Here is a 25908-nt window from a genome sequence, read left to right as displayed (position 1 = left end):
CTTATTTTGGAGTAAACAGGTACTACTGATGTTGTCACACATATCTCCTAACAGCACCTTTAAAGCTCCTATATGGTGAAAATCCATTTTTTATGTTTAAAAAGTGTAAAATAAATAAGTTAAGAGATAAAAACGTTCACTTCTGCCATTTCTCAAGATCCCAAACAACTAGTTAGCTTCTCAGTTTTACCAGACAGTAAGAATTCAACCCAGGTGCTTTGTAACACTTCACTAACCAATAGTCGTCCAGCTCAACTGAGTGTTTTCTTCCTGAAAGGGGGGCGGAGACAGCAGAAGCTCATTGGTTTCAGAGCAAAAAAGGACTAAAACCTGGGGTTAGACAGTGATGAAACGAAGCATCTTTGCAGTATTTTGAGCTGAAAAACTGCAAGTGGAACCTTTAAAGTGTCTCCAGTTGTTGATTAAACCCATAAAAACTCATCTCTGTGTATCAAAGTTTGAAGTTTTTTCCATTAAAACAATCCAGTCTCGCCTTAAAATGTCTCAGATACGACTCTAGTCCCCGACTCTGGCTCCACTCGCTGCAGCTCGAGCACACCAGCTCACCTACAACTCCTACGACTACACAATGACAAGTTGTGATATTGGAGTAATTAACTTATATACGTTTGATGAATAATGATACAAAAAGTTGACAGGTTGGTTCTTTAGGCTCGTTGTGGATGAAACCCTGGAAGTCTGAATCTGTGTTTTTGGGGCCATCAAGGTAATAAAAAGTCCAGACGTGGTGTTGTCTGTTTATTTTACTCCTGAATTGTCTTCCAGTGTATAAAAAACACCATAAGGACGTGTTAACACGGTAAAAACCATGATTTTCACTATCCAGGGTCTTTGGGGACATGCGTGTTTACTGTGGGAGAAACCAGGCCTCCATGGAGACTGACAGCAGTTTAATCTATGTTTTCTACCCGCTGAGCAACACAACAACTCCAGCCATGTTCCCTCTGCGCTCTCCTTCCTCTCAATTTGCACTCTTTAGGTCCATCTGTCCGAGACGACAAAAGCCGAGTGACGTATGTGCGCTAACTGTCGCTGCTTGGCTGCCGTTATTGTCATCAGTATTCTTCTGTCATCCCTCGTTCCCTCCCTTACTGTCTCTGCTGCTGATATAGAGCGCTATGAAAGTCCACAGTGAGCCAACAGACTGCAGCAGCAGCCAAAAAGACGAGGAGGGAGGGAGCAGCGAGGAAGTGAGCAGCACAGGAGAGCGGTGACTTGCAGAAGTATGCTGCATATCTCCACACTAGAAACTAACGAGCGCCTTTAACTGTTTCTAACTGGAATGTTACGAACAAGTCGCTCTTATTTTACAGATCTTCCGTGTTTTGTTAAATTACAGATATTATGGAGGAAAAAAAATACAGAAAAAACCAGCCCAAAATGATATATGGGAAATGGTCTATAGAGCGCTTTTATCCAAAGCGCTTTACAATGTGTTTCTCATTCACACACCAATGAGGACAGAGCTGCCATGCAAGGTGCTGCCTGCCAACTTCAGCTTCAGTGTCTTGCTCAAGGACACTTCCACTGTGGAGGGGATCGAACCGCCAACCTTGTGATTGGAGGACAACCCGTTCTACCACCTGACCCACAGCCACCTTATATATATAATGCCAATGTAAAAGATCTGTAGTTTTTATACTGTCAATGCATTGAATTGTTTTATAGAGTTTGACTGTAAAATCATGATGAAGTTTTTACTGTATTTAAATTAGCATGTATATATATTACAGATATTTACACTGATTGCTATCAGAAATTACTTATATTAGGGATTTAAAAATAAACAAATAAATAATAATAATGCTAAAATACATTTTTCCTTTAATTTGACAGATTTTCACAGTTTTGTTAAATTGCAGGTCACATCCAGTAAGTTGTAAACTTGCATATTGACAGTAAAATAATAATATTAATTTTAAATAAATAAATAAATCAAACTGGTTAAAGAGATGATTATAAAATGACATTTTCCACTGTTTTTAAATCAGCGAATAATGCCATTATTTTACAAATAGTTTGCTTTGAAAGGGGAAAAAATCATCTGTGAAGGATGAAAAATGGTAAATAATAAAATAAACTGTTGTGTTACAGATTCTCTCTGTTGCTAAATTACAACTGATGTCTAGTAAAGTCACAGAAAAAACCATGAATTTACACGTTGACAGTAAAAACCAAAACAGTCTCTGTATTACCAACACAGAGCGGATCCCTACACTATGTATAAATAATGATTCATAGTGTCACCTGTCATTTTTTTAAACAATTTACTGTTGCAGATTTACTCTGTTTTGATAAATTACAGATAATATTGAGTAAAATAGCAGGAAAACAATGAAAAAATGAAGCTTTTTCCTTTTCTTGCAAACATACGCATCAACACTGTTAAAACAAGCACTGTATTAATGAGGCCTCTTAACCAAAATATGGACAAAATGCAAAACCAGATAAATGTTTCTGTCACTGAACACTGAACCCGTACTGTACATCCACCCAGATGTGTGAGCTACTGGGAGCTGGATGGCGTCTCCAGCAGCTTCCCACTGAATAAACAAACCCAACACGATGCTGTTTGACACTTCAGCAGGAATCTGCAAATGTGAATTCAGCTGTGTATTGTCATTCCGTCTCTCTGTATGCATCTACAACCTCCTTTGCAGAGAAAAACGGAGCGTCTAATCCTCCATCTGAATATTGATACAGCTCTCAGTGTGAGTTGGGCGTCTGCACACAGAGAAACCAGGACTCATCCCTACAAACCGCTGCACATGTCGGCCAGGCTTTCATGCAGCATACGAACACGGAGAAAGGATTTCAAGGTGATTTAGCTGCATTGGAGGTTCACTTGATGTTTGCCAGTTTTTCAAACACGTCTCACAGCCTTAATCAAAGACCGGAGCTTGTTATCTGGTGGCGAAGACAGTTTAAAGCATCTGAAAAAGCAAGTGAACCTTGAGTTGAGCTGGATGAGTATTTTGTTGATTAATCCATCAGTTGATACGTCCATAAATGTCTTTTAAGGGCTTCCAAGATGACAAACGTTTTGGTCACGACCCAGAAATATTCCGTTTACAGCCACAGAGGGGTAAAAAAAGACATGACTTATGACCAATTTATCTTTAAAAATCGTTTGATTATCAAAAGTGTTACCAAATAACTGAATAGCTGGTGATTAAACCACTACCGTGTAGATCTAACCTTGACTTTACAGTATTTTAAGAGTATCTGAAGGCCTTCAGATGTCAGGATCCTGCCTACATCAGTGATCTGCTGACTTCTGATAAGCCTTATCACGGTCTGAAACCCTGCAGCAGAGTCCAACTAACATGTGTCAGGTCTTTGCTGTTTGGATCTCTCAGCTGTAAAACTCATCAGCCAAACTCAGTATCCTCTTTAAAATCTCTTCTGATGACTCACTTCTAACACATGACTTGTTCTTTAGCTGCTGGTATTTGTTGTGCTGCCGTGTTTTATGCTTCGGATCTTAAAAACGTGCTCTTTGCACAACAGAACACGGATCTCTTTGTAAGCTTAGCAGAATTAAAAATGAGAAATTCTTGACAAATAGCCAGAAAACTCTATTGTGTGGTGAGTTAACCACCACTGTCCTGTTGTAAACACGATTGATTGGCACAGTAGCTTTCATGCATTTTGTGAAACCAACAATCTCTGCAGTCATTAAAGCATGTCGGCTTAACATCAGCGGCTTTTCTAAATGAGCCTGCTGGGTATTCAGCAGGTTGAGACAAAGCTGTTTAACTTTGCAACTGTTTAATTAACTGAACTGACTCTTCTGCATCTATGGCGGCACAAATACATCGAATGAATATGTGACATGAGGAAATGTATGTGCATTTCATCAGACATCAAACTGAGAGACTGAAGCCAAAACAAGATGGACCAATACAACAAATCTGTACATGTGAACACAATAATTTAGAGGCAGGCTAAGTGCAGGCTGCACACAATAACAGACAGGAGCTCTGGATACATGACAGGCGGTGAATTCCTCTCCAGGACGCTTCAGGAGCTGATTTATGTTCAGTAAGACCAATTTATATCTCTACAGGTGTGTGCAGGTGTGAAGTCATGGTGTTAAAACTCATCTCTGCTGCTGCACTGCAAAAACAAATTAAAAGTTTGACAGTAAGGGTGCCAGAAAGAAAGAAAAAAAAGGTATTTACCAACTACAACTAGAACATCATGTCATATTAATACCTTTTTCCTGTGATTTTATGAGATATTATCAGTAATTTATCAAAACAGGGAACATCTGTAATGTAACAGTTTATCAATCCTTTATATACGTAACTTTTCTTTTAAATAATGCCAATTATCTTATTAAAATAGTGATATTTTTGCTGATTTAAATACAGCCATTTACAATTAAATGTTGTAAAATAACAAATAACGTTTTTTTTTTTAAAACTACATTATTTATAGTTTAGTGAACATATAAATTAATAATTATTTTCTGTGATTTTGCCAGCTATTATCTGTAATTTAACAAAGCTGTAATATATCAGGTTTAAAAACATATCAGTCCTTAGCAGACAGATTTATTTTCCTCAAATAACAGCAACATCTGTAAAACAGATTTTTGATGTGGACATTATTTACAGTTTTGACCCTTTTTTGTTGTTGTTGTTTTTACAGTCAACGTGTAATTTAATTATACTTCTTTTCTGTAATTTACTTCTTTTCTGTAATTTAACAAAACTGTACAAAAAACAGCAGTAACAGTTTAAAAAATTAACCTTAAAAACTATTTTCCACAGTACATACAACATCTATGTACGTCGTCTAAGTATTTAAACTCATACCAGACTGAGCCACGTGAATGTTATTGTAGATAAAGTGAGATTCTGTCAGTTAGCAGCAGTTTTCAGAGCAACTATGATCCAGTCACAAACATCCCTGATCCACCAGCAGCCCCCCGGGGCTCCGGACCAGCCCTCTTTTAGAAACATGGCCTCTTTGAAGTTAGTGGGGGAGGAGGGAGTGGGAGGAGGAGACATGGGTGAGGGGGGGAGGATGGAGGACAGACAAAAAGAGGATCTATAAGAAGAAAAAAAGATAGTTTTACTGGCTGTTAAACAAAAAGTATTCATGTAAAACCCCTGGTTTAAAGTCTTTAGGTGAGAGGATGGATGGAGGATGGATGCAGGAGTGATGGAGGAGTGATGGATGTGCAGCTTCACCCACAGCAGGGCGGATACATGGATAAATACGAGGGGTGATTTCAAGGCTTGGAATCCCCTCGAGGCTCGACCAAGCAGCCGTCGCACTGATGAATGCGCATTTCAAATCCCTTTTTATGCAGAGAGAGGCAACACACACCCACATACGAACGACAGATGCACTTTAAACTGACACACACACACACTCATCCTACGACACAGAACACACTCAGGAGTATTGATCACTGCTGTCCAGTAAAACACTGCTAACCAGGGATTTCTGCAGCGCTGAGATCTACAGTATGTCTGTGTGTTTCTCATGACTCAGCAGCAGCCGAGCATCAAACGTAGCACTAAACACAACCTGACATGACGTCAGCTGCTCCGCTGCACACTGTACTGTGCTGCACCGGCTTCATCGTGTGAAGGAGAAGCCAACAAACTGTGGCGGCTGCTGAGAAACTCGTCCGTCATCTGTGAGCTGAATCACTGCAGCGGCTGCAGCAGCTTTTCTCACTTTCAAGGTGAGCTAACAGCTGTAAGCTAACAGCTGTAAGCTAACACAGGACGGCTCATTCCTGCAGGTGAGCTCCAGTCATTTTGTGTAACCAGAACGCGAAAGCACACGGTAGAAACGGGAACGGTAGAAAGAAACGATGGGTCGACTGGAGTAAGACGAAGTTCATGCAAATAAGTGCATGTGTGGTTTACAACACATGAAAGTGTTCCATGATCATCTGAGTTATGAAGCTCCTGTCTGATAGTTTCTCTGGTGGAACTCTGATGGATTCTTTTCTGGATTAGTTCACACACACTGTAAAAAATAAATAAATAAATAAAAAATCTGTAAAAAAAAAAAAATCTAAAATACGTCAGCGAGAGCGCCAGAAAAATACGTTAAAAAATGATGCAAAAGTGTATTGTTCAAAAACTGTGAAAATAACAGCAAATATCTGTAAAATAATTATATCTGATAACTGATTTAAATAATAGGAAACTATGTAACTTTAACTTTAGCACAAATGACTAAAAAAATATAGACTTTTGATGTGGACATTATGTACAGTTTTTTTTAAAGATACAACATATAAACTAATACTTTTCTTTTTCAGTGATTTTACTAGACATCACCTGTAATTTGTTCCATGAAGTGCAAGGTTTTTTATGCTTTATTCACAAGAGACAGCCTGTTTACATGCAGGCGTGACATTTAAACGCTCTGCTGATTGAAGACTCTGACCTCTCTCTGAATCGGACTTATTACAGAAGTAAGATCTGGTCACACAAACATCTGAGTTGCTGCAGGAACTGAGTGGCGACGAGAAGCTTCTCATCACCTGCATGTGAGGCGTTTAGGGAACATCTAGAAATTTCAGGGTATATCAATAAGCAAAGGTTCAGCAAGGGAGGAGTTTTGGTTGCGATATTATTTGAATTCAGGTGAAGAATTGAGAATTGTGAATCGTGATCATCTGTCAGATCCCAAAGCCTTCCTGACAACGCAGGAAACTACGAAAAAGAACAAACTGCGATGGTCTGACCTAGTGTAGAACGACGACAGCATCAATCACCCTCAAAACGTGGTTTTAGTGACGTTCAAATTAACAGCTCCCACCCGCCTGATTACCCACAAACAACCTTTTCCAGCCACAAACCGCTGCAGCCAGACAGCCAGACAAACGTAGTTGTATTGTGTGTTATCCAATTGGTAGGAAATGACATGTTTCAGTTTGCAGCAAAAGGAAACCCTGTCATTTGCAGCAATGACCCTTCTTTCTCACACAGACAAACAGCTGGCCTGCCCGTCTCATGCTCTCTAACAGACGTCAGGAGTTTGTGGTGTGAGAAAAACAACATGCAAAGCAGGAAGAAGGAGGAAAAGAAAGGCAGGACAGGAGAAGGATGGAGAGACGGTCTGTGCTGTGTTGATTAGGCCGCAGGAACAAAGAAGGAAAGAATGGAGGGACGTTTACCGCCTTCACAGAGCTGATAACGGCACACATAAAGCTTCATGACTACAAACATGGTGCACAAATGACAACAAAGGCACCCTTTAATAAACCCACTCAAACAAATCAAGAGCTGTGAATGCCTTCAACACTGTAGACCAATTTTTTGGGAAAATGGAGGTCTAAATAAATTCCTCAACTTTTGGGAACAAAATCTTTAAAAAAAAAAAAAAAAAGTGGAAACATCTAGAGTCCCACAGTGGAGCTGTGTTACGGACCTTTCACATATCTCAGTCCACGTTTCTGTAGGAGCAGGAGAATCAGGACTATGGAGGAGACACATGCAATCAGGCTGAACATGCACATTTATAAAGCAATTATTTTTAGTCAATTAACCACCTGAACAACAAAAACCCACCGTCGGGTTTGACAGGCTTGTTATCTGTAAAAAAACAACAACAGAACAAAAAACACCCACAAACTGCTCAGAGTTCAGAGGGTGACTGAGAATAAAGGCTGTTACAGTTATTTAGAACAACAGCGATGTTGTCTGACAAACCCAAAGATATCTACTGATTAATAGCTGAGATGGAAGATGGAATCCACAAATATTGTGGCGTTTTGTTGAGAAATCAGGTTTTATTTGCTGGTTATGATTCTGCTAATTTATGTAATTATGTTTTTTTTTTGCACTTTAAGCTAAATCATACTTTTTTCTGACAGACTTTTGGTACCGGTATCTGGATTAGTCAGCTGACTGTTGGAGCATTGCTCAAGACACAGATGAAGATAAACATCCAAGACAGTTGGGTAAAGGATGAGCTGTCTGGACGTGAGGACACAAACCTGTGGCAGGCATCTTAAACTGGCCTGTTGCTGCAGCGCCAGCGGACTCTCCATCATGGAGTCCAGTCTCTCTGACGAGCTGCTGGTCAGGCCTCCCCAGTCCGTCTGACTGGGAGTGGTGCCCGCTGTTTCTGGAGACGTTAGCGGCAGGTCGCTGGCATAGCCCGACTCCAGCAGGGACGACCTCTCCTGCGCACAAGCCGGAGAATCCAACCTGAACCCCCTGACAGCTGGGGTCTCCTGAATCTGCAGCTGGTGGGAGGACGAGGGGAAATCCGCTGCAGACATTCTGGCTTTACTTTTGTCCTCCTCGGACAGTTGGACTTTGAGAATATTTCCTGTGACTGGAGATGCAGCTGGCGGCTCTTTGCGAACCTCCACCTCACCGTCGCTTTCGCCCCTCCACACCGGAGAGCCGAAGTCGCTGGGGTACACCGTCCTCACCACGCAGAGTTTACCGTCCACCTCGCGGATATGAACCACACCTTTACGCTCCCTCTCTGAAGGCGTTTGCACCACCTGTGTCGTCCCTTCTGGTGCTGCTTTTTCCCCTCCGTGCTGCTTTTCATCCTTTTCGGCTCTGGCCTTGTCTTTTTTCTCCTTCTTCTGTCGGAGGATCCAGGGTTTCTCCAGGACGCCTTGGACTTTCTCCTTGACCCGACAGACCCTCCCTCCACCCGGCGTGGTGCTGCCCAGGGCCGGGCCTGTGTTGACCGGAGTGGTGGTGGTGGTTTGGCTCGGGATGCTGGAGACATCTATGATTGCGCTGACAGTGTCTTCCTCCCCTGGAAGGCAGAAGACTCCTCTCCAGGCCGGGCTGGGTTTAGGGGACGCTTCAAGTATTCTGTTGCCCAAAAGCCCCCCTACAGTGGCACTAACAGACCCAGGGGAGAGAGTATTGCTTTGTGGATTAGTTTTGGAATGAGCTAACTGGGCATCAGGCACTGGGTTTAGGCTCCGAGCTCTAAAATCTGTTTCTATAACTGAAGCTTTTTCCTCCTCGTCTTCGTCCTCCTCATCTCTGTCATCCGGCTCGTGGCTTCTCCGCCGCTCATAGTCCTCTTGTTCTGCCTCTCCTTTCCTGCTCTTCTTGCCCTTGTGCTTACGTCTGAAACGCAGACGCTTCTTTGGTGAAAGTGGAGGCGCTCCGCCCAACTCCCCTTCCCGAGGAGGCCTGACACAACCCATGGAGTTCCCCATGATGCTAACAGAGAACAGTGTGTTAAAAAAAAAAAAAACTACAGCAAACCAGGCGGTTAATTCACAAGAGAGGCTGATTACACATTTATTCCAAAAAAACTGAGACGCCGGAGAGGAAATGTTCAGACAGGCTGGCGAGTGAGTGACGGCTCCCTCATTAATCTGACACCTGTGAGTAATGTGAAGTTAGGAAGAGCAGGTTTGGTTTCATTTTCTGTGGCACCATCTTAAATGAAACCCGGTGAATAAAAACATGGATGTATGAGCTGTCAGAGAGGGGAAAAGACTGAAAGTCAGTGGTCTCCTCAGGCAGTTATTGTTGCATCTGCAGGCTGACGTGTCACAGCTCCCCTCTCTGCCCTTCCTCTTTCCTTCACCCGACCTGACTGAGACTCAGGCGGTGCAGCGGCCGGCCGAGCCTCCCGTCTCCGAGGACCCTGCTGTGTAACACTGTATGTATGTGTGCAGACAGCCGGCTGTTTTGCTTTGACTGTCTTCTCGATCCAAGAAGACTTGTGATTCACAGTCAAGGACACAAGGACACGTGGTGTCAGCGGAGCCACACCAGGGAGGAAAATAAATTCAGTTAGGGTCAGGCGTCTGATTTATCACCGAGCTCCTGGCAGGTGAGCTGTTACCTGGTGTAAGGCAATGTGTCAGGCAGGATGATGAGTGTGGGAGAGAGAAAATATGTAGTGCAGTCCGCCGCTGTTCAGCCCATTAGTGATACTCCAGCTGCTCCACACACACTGCAGGATTTTGGAAGCTGATGGAACCAGTAGCGGTTTCATCCCAGTTCTTGATCTGATGTTATAATCCCATTGAATATCAAAGATGCCTGCGACTCGGGGAAGTGAGAGAAACAACACCTTTGATTTTATCTTCCATCGTCGCCGAACCACAAACAAAAAGATGCAAAGGTTTGCTGTCAGATCCAGGTGCTGATGGTAACCAGGAGCTCTGTCTACTCTTAGACCTGGTTCATGAATTAATGATGCCTCTCCCCCGCTGTGGTAATGTTATTGCAGTGCAAGAGAAGAGAAGTAACTCTGGAGGAATGCTATCTGTCACGGCACTCCTTGTGGAAGTAGTATTAATGGTGATGCTGTCGATATCCCTCGTAGTAACGGCGAGCTCGGTGTCTCGTTCTGCCGAGGCTGCACGGCGTCCAGATTGGTTGTGGGTGACAGAGTGTGCAGTCAGCCAATGCTGCTACAGATTGCAGAGAATTTTAGCCAATACTCTGACAGCTTGTTAAATACTCAATCAGAGCATCAGCTTCCCACCCCGATGCTTCTGCTTGTCATCCTCCCACGATTCTTCCTGCTCACTGAGCCGGTGTCTCATGTGATGTGTCAATCCGTCCGCCATGTGCCTCGTTTACACCTCGCGCTGGTTTTGTCAATATGCTGGAATCCAAAATCGCTGGCGTTGATTTCTCCCATTGAGAAGACTGGCAGGAAAGTTGACAGCCTTTGGGAGGATTATCCAGGGTACCTGTAGAATCAAATCGCTCCAGCTGAGAAAATCCTGTTAAAAAAAAAAAAAAAAAAGCAGCTGTTTGTCTTTGTAGAGTCTAAATTTGGAGGCAGACAATCGCAGACAGACTCCACCTTTAGCTCCCCAGACAGCTTAGCATCACATGCCTCTCCCCTGGATACCAGAGCACAGATTCCCACCTCGATGTCAGACCCCCCGAGGACCCAAGTTGGCTGGAAATTGTGCTCCAGTGATGTCCAATCATAAACCTCCTGTGTCTTCTTGTCAGTCCGCCAGTTACTCAGGCGAGCTTCCCCTCCATCAGGTGGTGCAGTGCGACGATGCAACAGCCTGACAAAAATCCACAGTTTGCAGGAGGTGGGGGGGGGGGGTTTAGACCAGGTCTTCCACTGAGGCGGGAAAAAAAGCCTCCCTCTTGTGTTCTGCTTCTCCTCTCTGGTGCTTTTTTCGTCTCTTAATAGCTCCTCACGTCCACTAGATCTAATTAGGAATAGGCATCTGGGGTAGGAACTGGAGCTGCCGGACTGGTCCTCCGTCAGCTTAGCAAAGATCCAGACCTACTTCGAGTACAGATGTGGAACAGAGCCAAAGGGATTCTGGGTCCAGTGAAGGGCAGCCCCTAACATCACAGTCCGCACTACATGTCCTCTTAAAAACAAAGACGTAAAAGCAGCAACACAGGGCGTCTCCTGTTAAAACGCCGGCTCCCTCCGACGAGCATGGCTGGATTGATCCGATTGATACGGTGGAAGTCCAGGAGGGAGAGTGTGTTTGTGCCTGAGAGGCTGGGCGGTCCCCCCTCCAGTCAGCTGTCTGCATACGTGTCCACGAGTCTTGTCCTGGTGTGTATTCGTGGTTCGAGGCCTGCTGATGAGGGGAAGCAGGGAGCTCCGGTGGCAGCAGGCAGCCTGGATCCGTCTCTGCCTCGACTGGCTCGGCTCCTCTGCTTTATCCGTCGCTTGCAGACGCCGGCAGAGAAAAGCTTTTATCTCCCGGCTGCTGCAGCTTCACACTCTCTTCTGCTCGATCTCTCACAATCCACCCCTCCCTCCTCGACTCTCCTCCTCCTCCTCCTCCTCCTCCTCCTCCTGCCGCTATTCGCTTCCTAGTTACTCCCTCTCTTTCTCGCTAGCTCACTCTTGGCTGTTAGTGAGCAGCTTTCTATGCCACAAACACACACACTTGACCCAAAAGCTTCCCTGAATGACAGGCTGCAACAGGGACGCACAGAAAAAAATAGCCAGCAAGGAGGGAAATCATATCAGAATCACACGGTTGCATAAATATGAGGAATGACTGAGCGCTTCAATCTATTCCCTTCACCTGTCCGTAAAGTTATCAATGGTTCTGGTGAAGAAAAAGGCAGCAGAGGCACGAGGAGAAGGAGGGAGGAAAGAGGTTTAAGGGAATTAAAGAGGAAGTTGAAAGAAAAACAGGAGGGGCAAAGAAGGAACTAAGCTCAGGAGGAAAATAGGAGGCACATCAAAGCAGCTAAAGTTCGGGAAAATACCGTGACTAGAAAGAAATTAGAAATAACTTAGACAGCATTAACACCGAGGTAACCGAGTCTTCAAAATGACTGTCTGCAGACAATCAGCGACTGGACAAATCACGGTAATATGCAGGATGTTTGCATGAATGTGATGAAGCACTGGGATTTAAAAGGCGTTTAATCCAACGGATTTGCTAAAAATAGCCCTCGATCTCACTTTTTTAATAATCTTTAAACATTTACACTCTAAAAAATTTGAGTTTGAGCTCCACAAAAAAATACCAACAGTTTGCATCAGTCTTTTTGAACTACGCCAACTTCTGATTAAATTATGTTCAACCAACAAACTTCACTGAGTTGAAGGGAATTAGCTATTCCTCAGTTTAACTGTCTGAAGTTATCCAGGTATTTCTAGATAGACGAGGGGACTTGAAATTCTGACCTGAAGACGAGGAAAAATTCAGTTATGAAGCCAATTTCATTACGCTACCCAAACTTTAATTTAGTTTTATTCAATTAACGCAAAAATGTGACTTTAAACGAAACGCAATGTTAAGTTGATGCAGTTACCAACATTAGTATGTCAACACAGCTCATCAAAACAATGGCTGCAACTTAACTCTAAATTAATTATTTTTTGTTTGTTTTTTAACGTAGTGTTTGCATGAACAATTATTTATCATTTGGGTCAAGCAAAACCATATTCTGCTTCTAGCAAATCAGATTAAATTGAACATGTGAACGTCTATTTTATATTATAGACAGAAACATAACAAATCCAACCATTAAACTTGAGCAGCACTTGGCGACAGTGGTGATAAAAAACTCCTCTCAGGCTCAGGGAGACAATTTTACACACTTCCCTGTATTATATCACCTTAAACTGTAGCTTTTGGTTTGGACTGGTTTGGAGAAAATGTGATTGTTCCTACTTTCTGACAGATTGAGCAATTCATTACAAATATAATCCACATATTAATCAAAAACCAAATATTAGTAAAACTGGAGTAAAACTCCATATCCCATCATGGAAATTCAATCTAATGTGCTCACTCAAATCATGATAACAACATCTTTATATATGTAGCATCTTTCTAAAACAAAACCAAGCACAACAAATATATGAAACGCAATGCAAAGAATAAAAAAATAAGCAGATTGACACAGGAAAACACAAAAGAATTCAATAAATGAACAAATTAAGAGAAGGCCTGATGATAAAATTAAGTAATCCATCTTAAAAGACAACACTGATGTTGCCAGCACCGACTCAAACATCTCTGATCACAAGGTGAGATTCACAATCAGTCAGAAGATCTCAAACCATAATCAGACTCATAAGGAGTTAAAAAGAAAAATCCCAAATCTAAGATGCATTTGCACATGTGGCTTTAAAAACAAGCAATGAAACCTTAAAATCAATCGTAAAGCTGACTGGTAAGCTGTGAAAGCCGGATAGAACTGCAGCATTGTGGGCAATGTGGTCACTTCTCCTGGAACAAGTTAAGGGTTGAGCAGCTGAAGCTAATGAACGTTCCAGTTATCGAGTCTGCAGGTGATGAACGCATGAGCGACCTTTACCGAGAGTGAAAACGAAAGAAATTAAATGACAAAAATAGTCACGTAGATTCTGATTCGAGCTCTGAAAACACAAATTTAACTCCCCTCCTCCCCCACACGCAGTCTTAGAGCCTCTACAGCTTCCACCCACCGCAGCACATGAGCCCAACATCACGGCTCACACGTGTGATCTTGCACTGAGAAACATGGCAACTGTGGCTGCAGCAGGATTCGAGGCCTGAACACATGATATTTGCATAAACACTAAGTGCCTGGTGGAGGGTGGATGTTTTCACGCCGACAGATATGGATGGAGACCACTAAAAGGCAATACTCTCACAAGGTGAAAGCAATCCATCTTTGCTCATTAACGAAAGCATAAGAGACCAACACGAGCAAACACGCATGCAAAAGGCATGAACCAATGGGAAAACAGCACTAATCAAGTCCCCGGGGCTTTCATCCCCGCACCGTGGCTACATGCCATCATGAGCTGTGGTAATCAGACTCCAACCTCCGCCTGAACTCGGCTCCTTCATGAGACTCGACCGCTGCACGGTGGACCGTCAGAGGCTCTTTTCAACGTATATTTAGCAGCTCTCCTGTCGATAATGTGCACCGAAGCGCGGTGATTGATCTTGAGATTTTAATTATCATAATTTAGGCTTCATCTGCGCTCTGAGCAGCTTTAAGATGCTGAGTCTTTGATTTCTCACATCCCAGTGGTGACCACTGTCAAAGAACAATTACTATGATGAAAAACCCGCTTTGCCTTGTTGTTGTGGAGATACTTCTGGCTTCACAAACACTTGAGAGCTGCTCTGCTGTTTACAGATTATCTACTTCCCATACGATGCTACATTCCTTAAAGTCTAACTTATTACTAAACAATATTACACAATTAGCTTCAGCATTGTCACATCGCAGGAGGTGCAATAGATAGACAGACAAAACCCACATCCAACACTAAACGGAACACATTTCTGGCACAAAAAATATTCATGAAAGTATGAAAGTAAAGTACTAATAAATAACAATATTTCTAATATGTAATGTGCAAAATATACAGTATAGAAAACATGCAGTGTGAAGAAATGTGGAAAAATCTATGATGTAAAGAAAGAAGTTATTTTCATATCAATATAACATAAAATAGAAAAATAACTATTTAAAAATTAGGAACAGTCTCAGATTATTTGCAACATCTGTATAGAAATAAATATGTGTTTCTGTAAATTACACAATTATAGTGTAAAGAAAAGAAAAGTGAACACATTATGCTAAAACGGCTGCTGCTTGACACAAAAAAGAAATTTCCCATGACTAATCTACAAGAGAAGACTGTTATAATATCTTTCACTAAGATTAAGATTTTAATTTTTGTTTCCATGCAGGATCCACTTGTGCTCAGAAAAAAGTAGCAAGGACGGGCAGAGAAACACTTAAAAGACAGCAGCATCCATTATAAGGAAATATTTCAGCTGCAGAAAGGATGATGTTGACTAAAAACAGGTATTTTTGTGTTTTGACTGTTTAAATCAACACTGCAAACCTCTGTGTGATGAGTGTAAAGCCACATCTGGATGCCACACAAAGCAAAATATGTCGTTTCACCACACAAGAAGGGTCACAAACTGAAAATACCTGCATGTTTTCAGCAATACTAAATATCATCAAGTGTTTCTGATATCGCTCAGCTCTAGTACAAATGACCATCAGTGTTATTCAGTCTTTACAAACCTCATGACTGTTGAAAAGTACCGCTGAGGAGACAAACACAAAGAGGTTTGTGTTGACGATCTCTTCCAAGCAGTACTGATCGTCCTTGTGGCTTGTTAGCGGCTGCTTTTAACATGTTTATTTTTAGCTTTCGTCTTGAAGCACTGAGGTATTCTAAAAAACCATCGTGTTCTCAGGATTGTGATGGTGCACTGAAAAATGAGAATTTATCTGTTTCGGTGAAGTCAGTGGAACGTGATCTATCTTTGCAATTATGGAATAAATTAGCACCTCTGTGCAACTCAAACGAACACCTCAGAGTAACGAATTCCTTCAGCAGTTTGGAAGTTAACTCACTCAGCGCTAACGGCTAGTTTAGCCAATCACAGGCAGACACAGAGCAGGTGGAGGAGGATCAGAGACAAGGATGGAGAATCTCAACAAGTAAGGTCAGCTGTGATACTGAGCTAAACGGTGACACCTAGTGGTCTGGAAGAGTAACTACAGTCTGGTCAGATTTGCATCCAGGAGGATGAATGATGGCAAATTCTGACTTTTATTCTCACGTATCAATTTTCTTTCAGGAGACAATGGCAGCCGTTTATGACTGTTCCTACAATCACAGTAGTAAAATTAATCTAAGCGACACCAGAAAGTAACATTAAAATGAAAGTGTTGGAGAAGACAAGACGAGGCGTCGCTTTATTTTTAAATGATGAGCTCTGCTTTCTAAGGAGGACGTACACTTGGAGGATCTATATGAAGAAGATGTGACTCAAACACTGTGAGATGGAATCTGTTTGACTTCAGTCGGACTGCTGAGGAAGCAGCTCGTCTGACAGATATCCCACCTCATCGAGCTGGTGAGAAGATGACTAACAACAGTTCTGACCCAAATGAGAAACGATAGCTCAGTGAGAGCTCCTATAATTAGCTGATGTGCTGAGTCACTCAGTCGCATGTACGCGTCCTGATCACAAAGACCTGGAGGCTGGCTTCCAAAAATGTCTTCGTTTTCATCATAATAACCATCGTTGTGTTCATTAGTCCAAAGCTGCCGGTGGGAATAATGTGCAAACTATATAGTTCTCTGCTGATGTGAGCCACATGTCTCAGTAACAGAGAATGACTCAGAGCAAATAATAATAAAGCAGCAATTAGGTGTCTGCTTTAATAATTAGTATGTTGTAGGGTTTACTGTGCAGTTTTGTTCCTTCTGTTTTCACAGTGATATCTTTTATTAAAATTAAAACCTGACACTGGGTATGAAATAACTGCAAATATGTAAATAATAAAATATATTGAGTACAAGTAATTCAAGTTAAACAGAACGTCAAGACGGATTTGAGTCTAAAATTAATCAAGCTAACTCTGAACAGAGAGCTAAGCTGTCATGATCATCGATATAATACTACAAACCAATGAGATGGGAGCAATCTGCTGAAAATTAACTGTTAATTTCTTGTTCTTTTTGGTATTTGCTTGATGCCTTCTTAGCTGGAATTTCCCAGTAAAACATTCTTGTAACTTAGTTTGAAAGAAGCTTCATTTGCCAGAAATTTGTATCAAATCTGTCCTACTTAGGATAGTCGGGAGCTAAACACCTCTGCAACAGATACACACAAAGTCTACAAGTGACAACTAGGCCATCGTCTACCTTTATGAAACTCGCTCAGAAGACTCTGAATTCTAATATATTATCAATATTGTCATGTTGCACGACAAAACAAAGAAGAACCGACCAACAGAACATAGAGTACGATCAGTAACAGTCGTCTAACTACCAGCACCGCAGGGACACAGAGCTCATGTGACTAGAGTTTCTCACTGCAGCTCTAATATAAAACTGTCGTCATCCTAAACTCAGTGAACTCCTGAAACCATTTGCTGCTCTGCGGGCCAATCCCCGTCTCTTATTTTTTAAATATTTTATCCTTCATTTCTTTGGTCAAGAGCTCCTGCAGCTTGTTTCCATCCTCCGTTCTGTCCATCATTCCTGCTGGTCCTCATCCCTCCTCCCGCATCCCTTCATCTCTGCCTCTAACTCGCTCGGTAACACGATGTTCTGCTGATTCATGCCCGCTGAAGCAGTTGCCAGGGTGTCAGGCACTACTGTTTCCATAGCAACCGGCTGGCAGCGTCTCCTCGCTCAGGGTCGCGTCACAGCACAGTCTGCTGGTCGCCCGCGGCAACTGCAGCTGGTTCACGACCCCGTTTGATATTAATGAGACGAAACAAAGCTGTCCGTCCGTGTAATGAAAACTCAGACTGAAAACGAGGAAACGCTGATGTGAAAGTCTCCACATTCATTTATTTTCATGTCGAGCAGAGACACCATGCAAGACCTGCAGCTGTGGTTCAACAGAGTGCGTCTGCAGGCTGCACTGATGCAGGAACATTTGGTGGAAATTATTCCACATCAGGAATGAGACAGAAAGAAGCTGCTCAGACGACGGACTGTCGAGACTAAACAAGCTGCTCTTTAACAAACATTTATTTCTAACTTCCATTGTTTAATTTAACAACACAGTCTTCAGACATTTCTTTTCATTTTTGACTTTTTGGCAACAATGAACACAATGTTCTGGACAAATCCTGGAGTCTGAGACCTGTTTAGCTTTTGTCCTCATTTGTGAAGCATGTGTGAAATCTGCTTTAGAATGCAGAAAATAATCAAAATTAGCCAGGGCCTAACTCACATAGTAGATGCAGATGGTGCAGACACCAATACACATTTCTTGGAAGTAAAGAAACGTGACACACAGATATAAATATATATATATAAGGGCTTGCAATACATGCTGTCTTTTTTTTCTTTTGAACAGTCAATGCTATTCAGATCTTCCACCATTTGATAAAATACTTCCAGATTTTGTTGTATTAGCCTTTATATCAACTGACTCCACACCACCATCTGCTAAGCTGTGATGTGCTCTGCTGCATGTGCTGCAGACATTATTATAAACAACGGAGTCAGAGCTGCTCTGCTGGATAAACTATGTGAGGACACAGTTTCTAAATTACCCTAAGAATCTTTTTCTGCATTATGTTGTTAAAAAAATAACAGACTCACATATCTAATAACTTGAACCTACAAGCAGCATAGAGCTGGAGTTAGTTTACAGCAGCTATGAAGTAAACTGTAGCTTTGAAGCTGCCTTCATTGAGTTTACAGTGAAGGAGCACAAGCAGCCAACATGCATTTTAAATGGGACAGTTTCTTTTCTTTTTTTTTTAAATGTTGTAATGTTTTTAAATGTTGTAATAGTTTTTAAATGCGTTGTTGTTTTTAAATGTTGTAAAGCACTTTGCATTATTGTTGCACATGAAAAGCGCTATACAAATAAAATTTGATTGATTTGATTGATATAAAAACACTGTATGTCTGACACAAATCCAGGATAAAGGCTCAGATGAAAGCCTGAACATGACGTCCCTTGTGCTGCTTCATGCTGCCAAACTGTCAGACTGAAGCCAGACTGTGTCCTCGTGGTTTGTTGAAGAGGACGACCTCCAGCAAGGGACTCACACGAAGGTCAACAACACAATTAAATCACATATACATGCACATGAATGCCTCAGAGTCCCACGATATTCTATATTCATATAAAATCTTGCAACAAGTGCAACCGCAACAGCCTGTTTAACTACTAAAGGAAAGTCATACTAAACACCACATACTTCACAATGATCTGTTCATAGCCAGCAGCTATCTGTAAATTCCCACAGTGAAGTAAACCAACATATCAGCAGGAAGCCCTAAAGACTCTAATACCCAGAACCCATCTCACTGAGATTCCACAAAAGAGCTCTTTGACTTCCAGCCTCTTCTGTTGCATAAGTTACTGCCGCTTTGCCAGAACACACTCACACAGGAGCAGCTAAGCTCATCATGGCAGCGATATAAACTCTAATCCTGACAGCTGGACCCAACACACACAGCAACACAGAAATAATATCCACAATTTGTTTCCATCTTATCCATTTAAAATCCAGATTGAATCACCAGTAATGACACGAGCCATAATTCAATTATTATGTAATCAATTAGTGGTGTTAGTTCGTTATGGACTTTCGCTGCCCATTAAGTTTCTCTAACGCAGAATTACAGGAACATGTGTGGGCAGGTTTGAGTGCACCAGCAATTAATCAGATCCAACCCAGCGATTACACAGAGCCAGAAGCTGCACGAGAGCACCGACCTGGAAGTGAAGGATGATGGTCCAGATGAGTCCTAACGTCAGTTTTGGGTTCCCGTCTGTGATGTCATCGTTCCTGATGTTCACAAGTTTGACCTGAGAACGAGAGAACAGGTGAGAATGTGGTGGTTCAGGCTTATCTGCTCATAACAGTGAGCTGATTAAAGAAAGAAAACACACACAGTAAGGATTTCAAATGATCTCTGCTTTGACAATCACTGGAAGAAACTCTTTGTAAAATCATGTAGCTGCACCTAAAAACTTCCCACAAGGGATTTAGATAAATCTTTTAAGTTGCAAATATTATTTTGCTGAGTTGACTGTAAAGCAAAAGCTGATTCCTCTAACTCAGTGTAGTTTGTTGATTGAATAGAATTTCATAACAAGTTGTCATAACTCAGAAATATTGCTGCAAACTGTTGCTTGAGCTTTATATTTTAGCGTGCAGGCTGTATAATTAGACCTGCAGTGAAACTAAGAAAAGACTGATATGAAGAAAAGGTCAGTCATCAAGTCTCCTGGGAACAAGACAAGAGCAGGATGTGGATTAAGGAGGACGGGGACGAGTCAGGTATGAAGGAAGAAGGTGTCTGAAGAATCAATTTAAGGTAGCAGAACAGGTAATGATGAAAAGTGCAGACATGGAGAAGAGTTAATAATTCATCAGATACTTCATGATGAAATGCAGCCCTGCGTATCCTGAATGGACTAAGATTCAACTATTGGTGTTTGATAGTTCCTATAATCAGCGTTTTTTCAGCACACAGGAATTTATGGCAAACCCAAAAGACATTTTCATCAGCAAACACAACAGTAGGACCTGAACATTTTTTACAAATATACATTTTCGGACCATTTTTTTTCCTGGGATTTAATTTACTCAAGCTCAATAGACATTTTTATTTAATGAATAACAGGAATATGCATAGATTTCTGTCAAATAAGTTTACACAGACTTATTGCCTCTACTGTGCCAGACAAAGTCAAAACCCAAAGACCTTTTCTGAGCAGAAAAAACCTGTTATACAAACAGATTCTGTGAAACGCGTGGTACATATGTAGACTAGGAAGTACTTTAAAAGGTTAATGCAGCTCTTCTCTGCACTAACAGACCATCTGACACAAGAAACTGACTGATCCCAGGGGAAAGGCATTTACAATCACTTGCTTTTGCAAACTGCAGAATCTGCTGCAGAGGACTGCAGGTAAAGACTAAACATGAGGGTTTGGAGAAGCTGTTTGAAGCTTGAAAATACACAAATTATCACAGTGAGAAAAATAAGAGTTTCTTATCCAGAGAGAAATATGAGGTTCTTACATAACAGCATCAGCAGTGTAAACAATGTGTACACCAGACAAACTAAATGATGACAAAGAGCAGAGAAAGTTTAGTTTTGCTTGAATTCAACGGGATTTGTTTTGACACCTCTGACTCATCTTCCATGATTATAGTTTATAATAAAAACTATAAACTGTTTGCTCAACTAACAAGCTTTTGTGAGGAAAAAAAGTGACTTTTGTTTAGAGGCTCATGTTTGCTGTCAACTTAGAAATGCAATTCAGTTCATGTCAATCAAAAAACAATGCAGCAAGGAAGATGTGTGTGTGATGTCTCACACACACAAACATTCCATTTGCATTTTTTTGCACGTGTGAACATAATCACAAGTGTCATTAAATAAATGTGTGTACTTTAATGTACTCACATCCCTGTTTCATCATATATACGTCACTTACTGTTTATAGTTTACACCAGCCTGTATTAAAGCATATGATGAGACTTTTTATGATTCCAAAGAGTGAATAAAGATGCAGAGAAACCATATTATTATTATTATTATTCTCATTACCTGTCTCTGTTTGAGGAAGTCCAGCGCTATCTGGACATTCTGCAGTCGATGAAATCTCATTCGCCCCTTTTCTCTGGGCTGAAACACAAGAGAGAGAAAAAAATTATCAAGAGAGTCAACAAAGGAAATTAAATTGGGTGTTTTTTTTAACACACAAAGGCAGAAGGCAGCAGTGAGTGCAGATAAAGCAGATTTTAATCAACAGTGCAGTGGAGTCAAAACCCAGCAGGTATATAGACATGAAATGATCCTCTGGGGGGCGCTGTCTTCAACTGCTGTTAAAGACAGGCCAAAACCAGACTCAAACCATGCTGCCTTAGCATGAAGAATGCAAACTTCATCGCATTGTGTTTCTTTAATTCGTTATTCATCGCCTGAATTTCACAAACAAGCATCCAGTTTGAGGTTTGAAGGGAGAAATGAAGACGTTTAGGAGAAAGAAAGAGAGAAAATCACACAAACAAACACACTTCTGCTGCAGGGAGGAGATGAGTAAAGTGCAGGATGCAGATGTGGGTTCACACTGTGCTGCTAGAGAGAAGGTTCACTCAGGATTAGTCGTCACATCAGACTCAGATTATTTACGTGAATATTAGGGCTGCACAATATTGGATTGGCGACAGACACATTGGTGACCTGTGACGTACATTTTAGCAATTTTACGAAAGCGCTATGCACTTTTAACCTTTATCTAAACTTTATTTAAATCATTTTACATAACTTGTCAACTTGTCTCATCTGGGGTGACATCTTTTAAGAATTTACTTCAAGATAATTAAAGTTCTGTCTTATTTCATTTTTAATTTTGGCTGCTGTAATCCTTCCTGACATCAATAATCTCTCTGGTTAAAACATGAATATTTGCAGAGAATAAAAGCTTTCTGTTCGACTGAAACTAACATGTTATTATGCTGATATTGATCATGGTGTCCTGGACAGAAAACACAACGCTTTTTAAATGAACACACTCACTGGTCAAAACAAGGAAACTCCCTAAACTTGCATGTAAAACATTAAAGATGCACTTTAAGGTGAAACTTAACAAAACCATAAACTTTTAGCCTGACAGGTTTCTTATCAAAGTTCATTTTGAACGATGCTGATATTTAATTTAAAGACAACACTTATGATAATGTCAATATCATTGTGCATCTTAACATTTCCTATGAGTGCAAACAAGTCAAAAATAATAAACCAATGTGATTAAAACTGTACAGCTGTAGTGTTGGTTTTCAGCTCCTCTCCTCTAATGCTTTATTCACTCGTCACTGCTCGACTGATGCGTTACTCCCTAATTAATATTTTACAAACAAGTGAAGTTGCACTCTTTGACAGTGTAATAATCTCAGTCTAGACTATTGAAAGTTCTACTCTTCAGATTAAAAAAACAAAACAAAAAAACAGTTTTATAAACAAAACTTGCTAATGCAGGTCAAACTGCTAGAAGATAAATAAATCGGCTCCATCCTGTTGCGTGTAATTCATGCAAAACAGCAGAGCTCTGTTGAGTGAAAACATTTCTTCGTAATGCTAAGTTTGCAAACACTAAACAAACAGCTTAATGGCTGTATTTATTCGACGTTTGTCTTCCATCTGTCAACTCATACAGGAGAAAATAATGATTAAAATAAGATGCTGTCACCCAACAGAAACGATGGACCGCATGTGGTGTCATTCAGTCATGGTACTGTGCCATGTACAGCCGGGGTTGTTGGTCAGTGTCACAGCACTCATGCAGCCTCACGGCTCCACCTGGGGGGGTGGAGGTGAAGCTGAGGGGGGTCAGAGGTGACAGAGTGAGAGGTGGAGGGGAAACATACTCCCTGAGCTCCTTCCTCCTCCTCATCCTCCCCTCCCAGCAGGATGAGAGGGGGGGCCCGCGAGGCGTATGGCCTTTTCAATGAGGGGCCGCTCTTCTGTTGCTACGGTAACAGAAGGGTGGAGATGCACAGAAAAGACAAGAGAGAGGAAGAAGAGATGTCGTATGAGAATTGTCGGATACGGGGACAGAATGAGGGAGAGAAGGAGCAAATTGAAAACAGACAAAAGTAAACGAAACAACAAATTAAAGGATGACTGTAAATGAACCAACACTGATGAGAAAAACTCAGAAAAAGAGAAACCTGAACACTGACATGTTCAGTGACAACTGAGCAGCTCCACCTGCTGCAGGAGGCTGAATGATGCAGCTGAAACTCCATCAAACTACTGAACAGACTGAGGTGAGACTGTTAATAATGTCAACGCCTTCCATGTGCATGAACGAACTTCAGAGTTACATCACAGCTGATCTCCAGTGGTGCAGTTTTCACCTTGTTGCAGTGATGTGACTCTAACACACTGATGCTATGTCCACACATTTTCAATTTAAAATGCATAATTTCTATTACATGTACGCCTAGAATCCAGACTACTTTGAAATTTCAGACTCTTGGAAAGAATTATTTAAAAAAAACAAAAACAAAAAACATTCCAGGGTTGAGTTTTAGTTAGGTTGCGTGTCGTTTTTAACAATTTTTCAACAACTTCCCTGAGGTACCCGACCAAAGGGATCAATAAAGTTCTACTGAATCTAATCTAACCTTTTACTAGCAGCTGCTGTGCAGTTCAGGAAATCTCTGCTCTTAATTTTCCACTATTACAGTTCTTCCTCAATACAACTAAGCAAACATAAGACAGAGAAAACCTTTATTCTCTCCATGCATGTCAGAAAATGTATTGTAGATCAGCTGTAGTACCTGGTTGAGCCTCTTACTGTTTAATGCTGTAGTGACCAGAGGAGGCGTCACTCAGAGTACAACCAGTTCTGTGTTGGCAAGTACAAAGCATTGTGGGGGGTGTAACTAGCAACAAAGACGTCTGTGATGGTTAATGACCTCCGGCCAGCCTCCTGCTGCTACACCTCGTATCTTCCTTTTCTGATACATGTGTGAGAGCAGATGTAAACAAAAGATCAAGCTTAGATTGCTGATATTGAATCGTGAAAAAAAAAAAATCCCAATCCTTGAGATCAGCTCAGGACAGCCCTAGTTCTCATCTTGAGAAGGCTCTTTTAAAATGAGAAGATTTTAGTGTGGACGTAGCCCGTCTGTTGCTTGGTTGTGGTTACAAGTGTGACAAAACACTCCCTTCACCAAAAGCTGGACTGTTTCAATCAGGACGGGTAACAAAACACTGCTCCTCAGCCTGCTGCCAAGTTCCTCTTTAAATCTCATTTTCAGGGCCAACAAGAACAACAAGTCCTTAAAGTGCAGAGAAAATGGTCGTCCGAAACAGCTCCATCACAGCACTTAAAAGCTCCAGAGCAGTCAGTGGTGGGATTGTTTTGTTAATGGCTGTAAATGAAGACAAAAAGGACAAACTCTGTTCCACCAAACATGTATTTTGTCTTGCTGTTGTTCTGTCAGGCTCTCTCACACATGATGAGGGTTCATGGAGGTGACAGTGTCCTAAATGTGAGCGTACTGAAGCAGACCAGAGTCAGCAGTCTGTCTCTGTTAGTCCACCTGTCTGCAGCTAAACCTGTCTGCGTCACATCGAGGCCCGTCTGTCTGTCAGCATTAGGACTAAGACTCTTACATCATCATGTGGTGGGATATCAGGCCACTAGGGCTCTGCTTTACTGTACTGCAGGAGACTGAGACCTGCTCAGATTGGTCTGCTTTCACATAACAGTGTGTCAGCATGGAGTGGAGAGTCGTCTTAATGTTTAAAACCTGAAAGCTAAAAGTGCTGTGACTGCTTCCTTAAATCCAATGTTTTTGTATGTACACTGTAAAAAAAAAAAAATCCCAAGAAAAAGTGGAACATCTGGCAGCAGGGTGGCAGAAAAAATATGTGTAAAAACAACAGGATGCTGTAATGTTCAAAAACTAGTCTTAATCTAATTTTACATGAGATTATGTGTATTGTTTCCGCCTTTTGGTGTTTAATTAAAGATATTCACACGAGTAACACAAAGAAATTACAGATTGCCGAAGTTATGGATGTTATACAAAGATGAACACACATTCTTTATTTTATTTTGTTGTAAATAGTTCCATAATCATACAAGATATCTCTGATTTATCAAATAGATCTATCAAAATAAATTAACTGTCACTAATTGTTTCTGTTTCCATATAAATATTTCCTGTATTAAGTTTGAATTTAACAGTTTCATGTGTTGAAAAAGTATTTCACACATAGTATTTAGGCAATTTTAATAAATTTGTAAATGTATTTTCACAGTATTTAATGTAAAAAAAATAAATAAATTCAGTTTTCTTTGTTTAGGTTATTTACCATTACAAGGTTTTAACATGATCATAAATAAAACATGTAAATTCACAGTTTATTTTTGTGTCTCTATTGATTTTTTTTGTATTAAAAAAAAAACAACAAAAAAACGAA

General features: G+C 41.2%; 1 protein-coding gene across 4 annotated transcripts in view; it reads right to left on the bottom strand.

The window, feature by feature from the left end:
• Positions 1-25908, bottom strand: part of LOC103369474 (microtubule-actin cross-linking factor 1-like) — a 207424-nt gene that overhangs the window by 31464 nt on the left and 150052 nt on the right. For 3 of the 4 annotated variants that reach the window (XM_008298198.1, XM_008298197.1, XM_008298199.1), the window contains exons 4-6: positions 23337-23438; positions 21517-21594; positions 19670-19762 (exon numbers count right to left, since the gene is read on the bottom strand). In XM_008298198.1, coding sequence (XP_008296420.1) covers positions 19670-19762; positions 21517-21594; positions 23337-23438 — 273 coding nt within the window. The remainder of the gene's footprint in view (positions 1-19669; positions 19763-21516; positions 21595-23336; positions 23439-25908) is intronic. The other variant, XM_008298196.1, reaches the window with a different exon arrangement.

This window comes from Stegastes partitus, unplaced genomic scaffold, assembly GCF_000690725.1.
Source record: "Stegastes partitus isolate 25-593 unplaced genomic scaffold, Stegastes_partitus-1.0.2 Scaffold1293, whole genome shotgun sequence".
Classification (NCBI taxonomy): domain Eukaryota; kingdom Metazoa; phylum Chordata; class Actinopteri; family Pomacentridae; genus Stegastes; species Stegastes partitus.
This window is presented reverse-complemented; position numbering and strand designations above follow the sequence as displayed.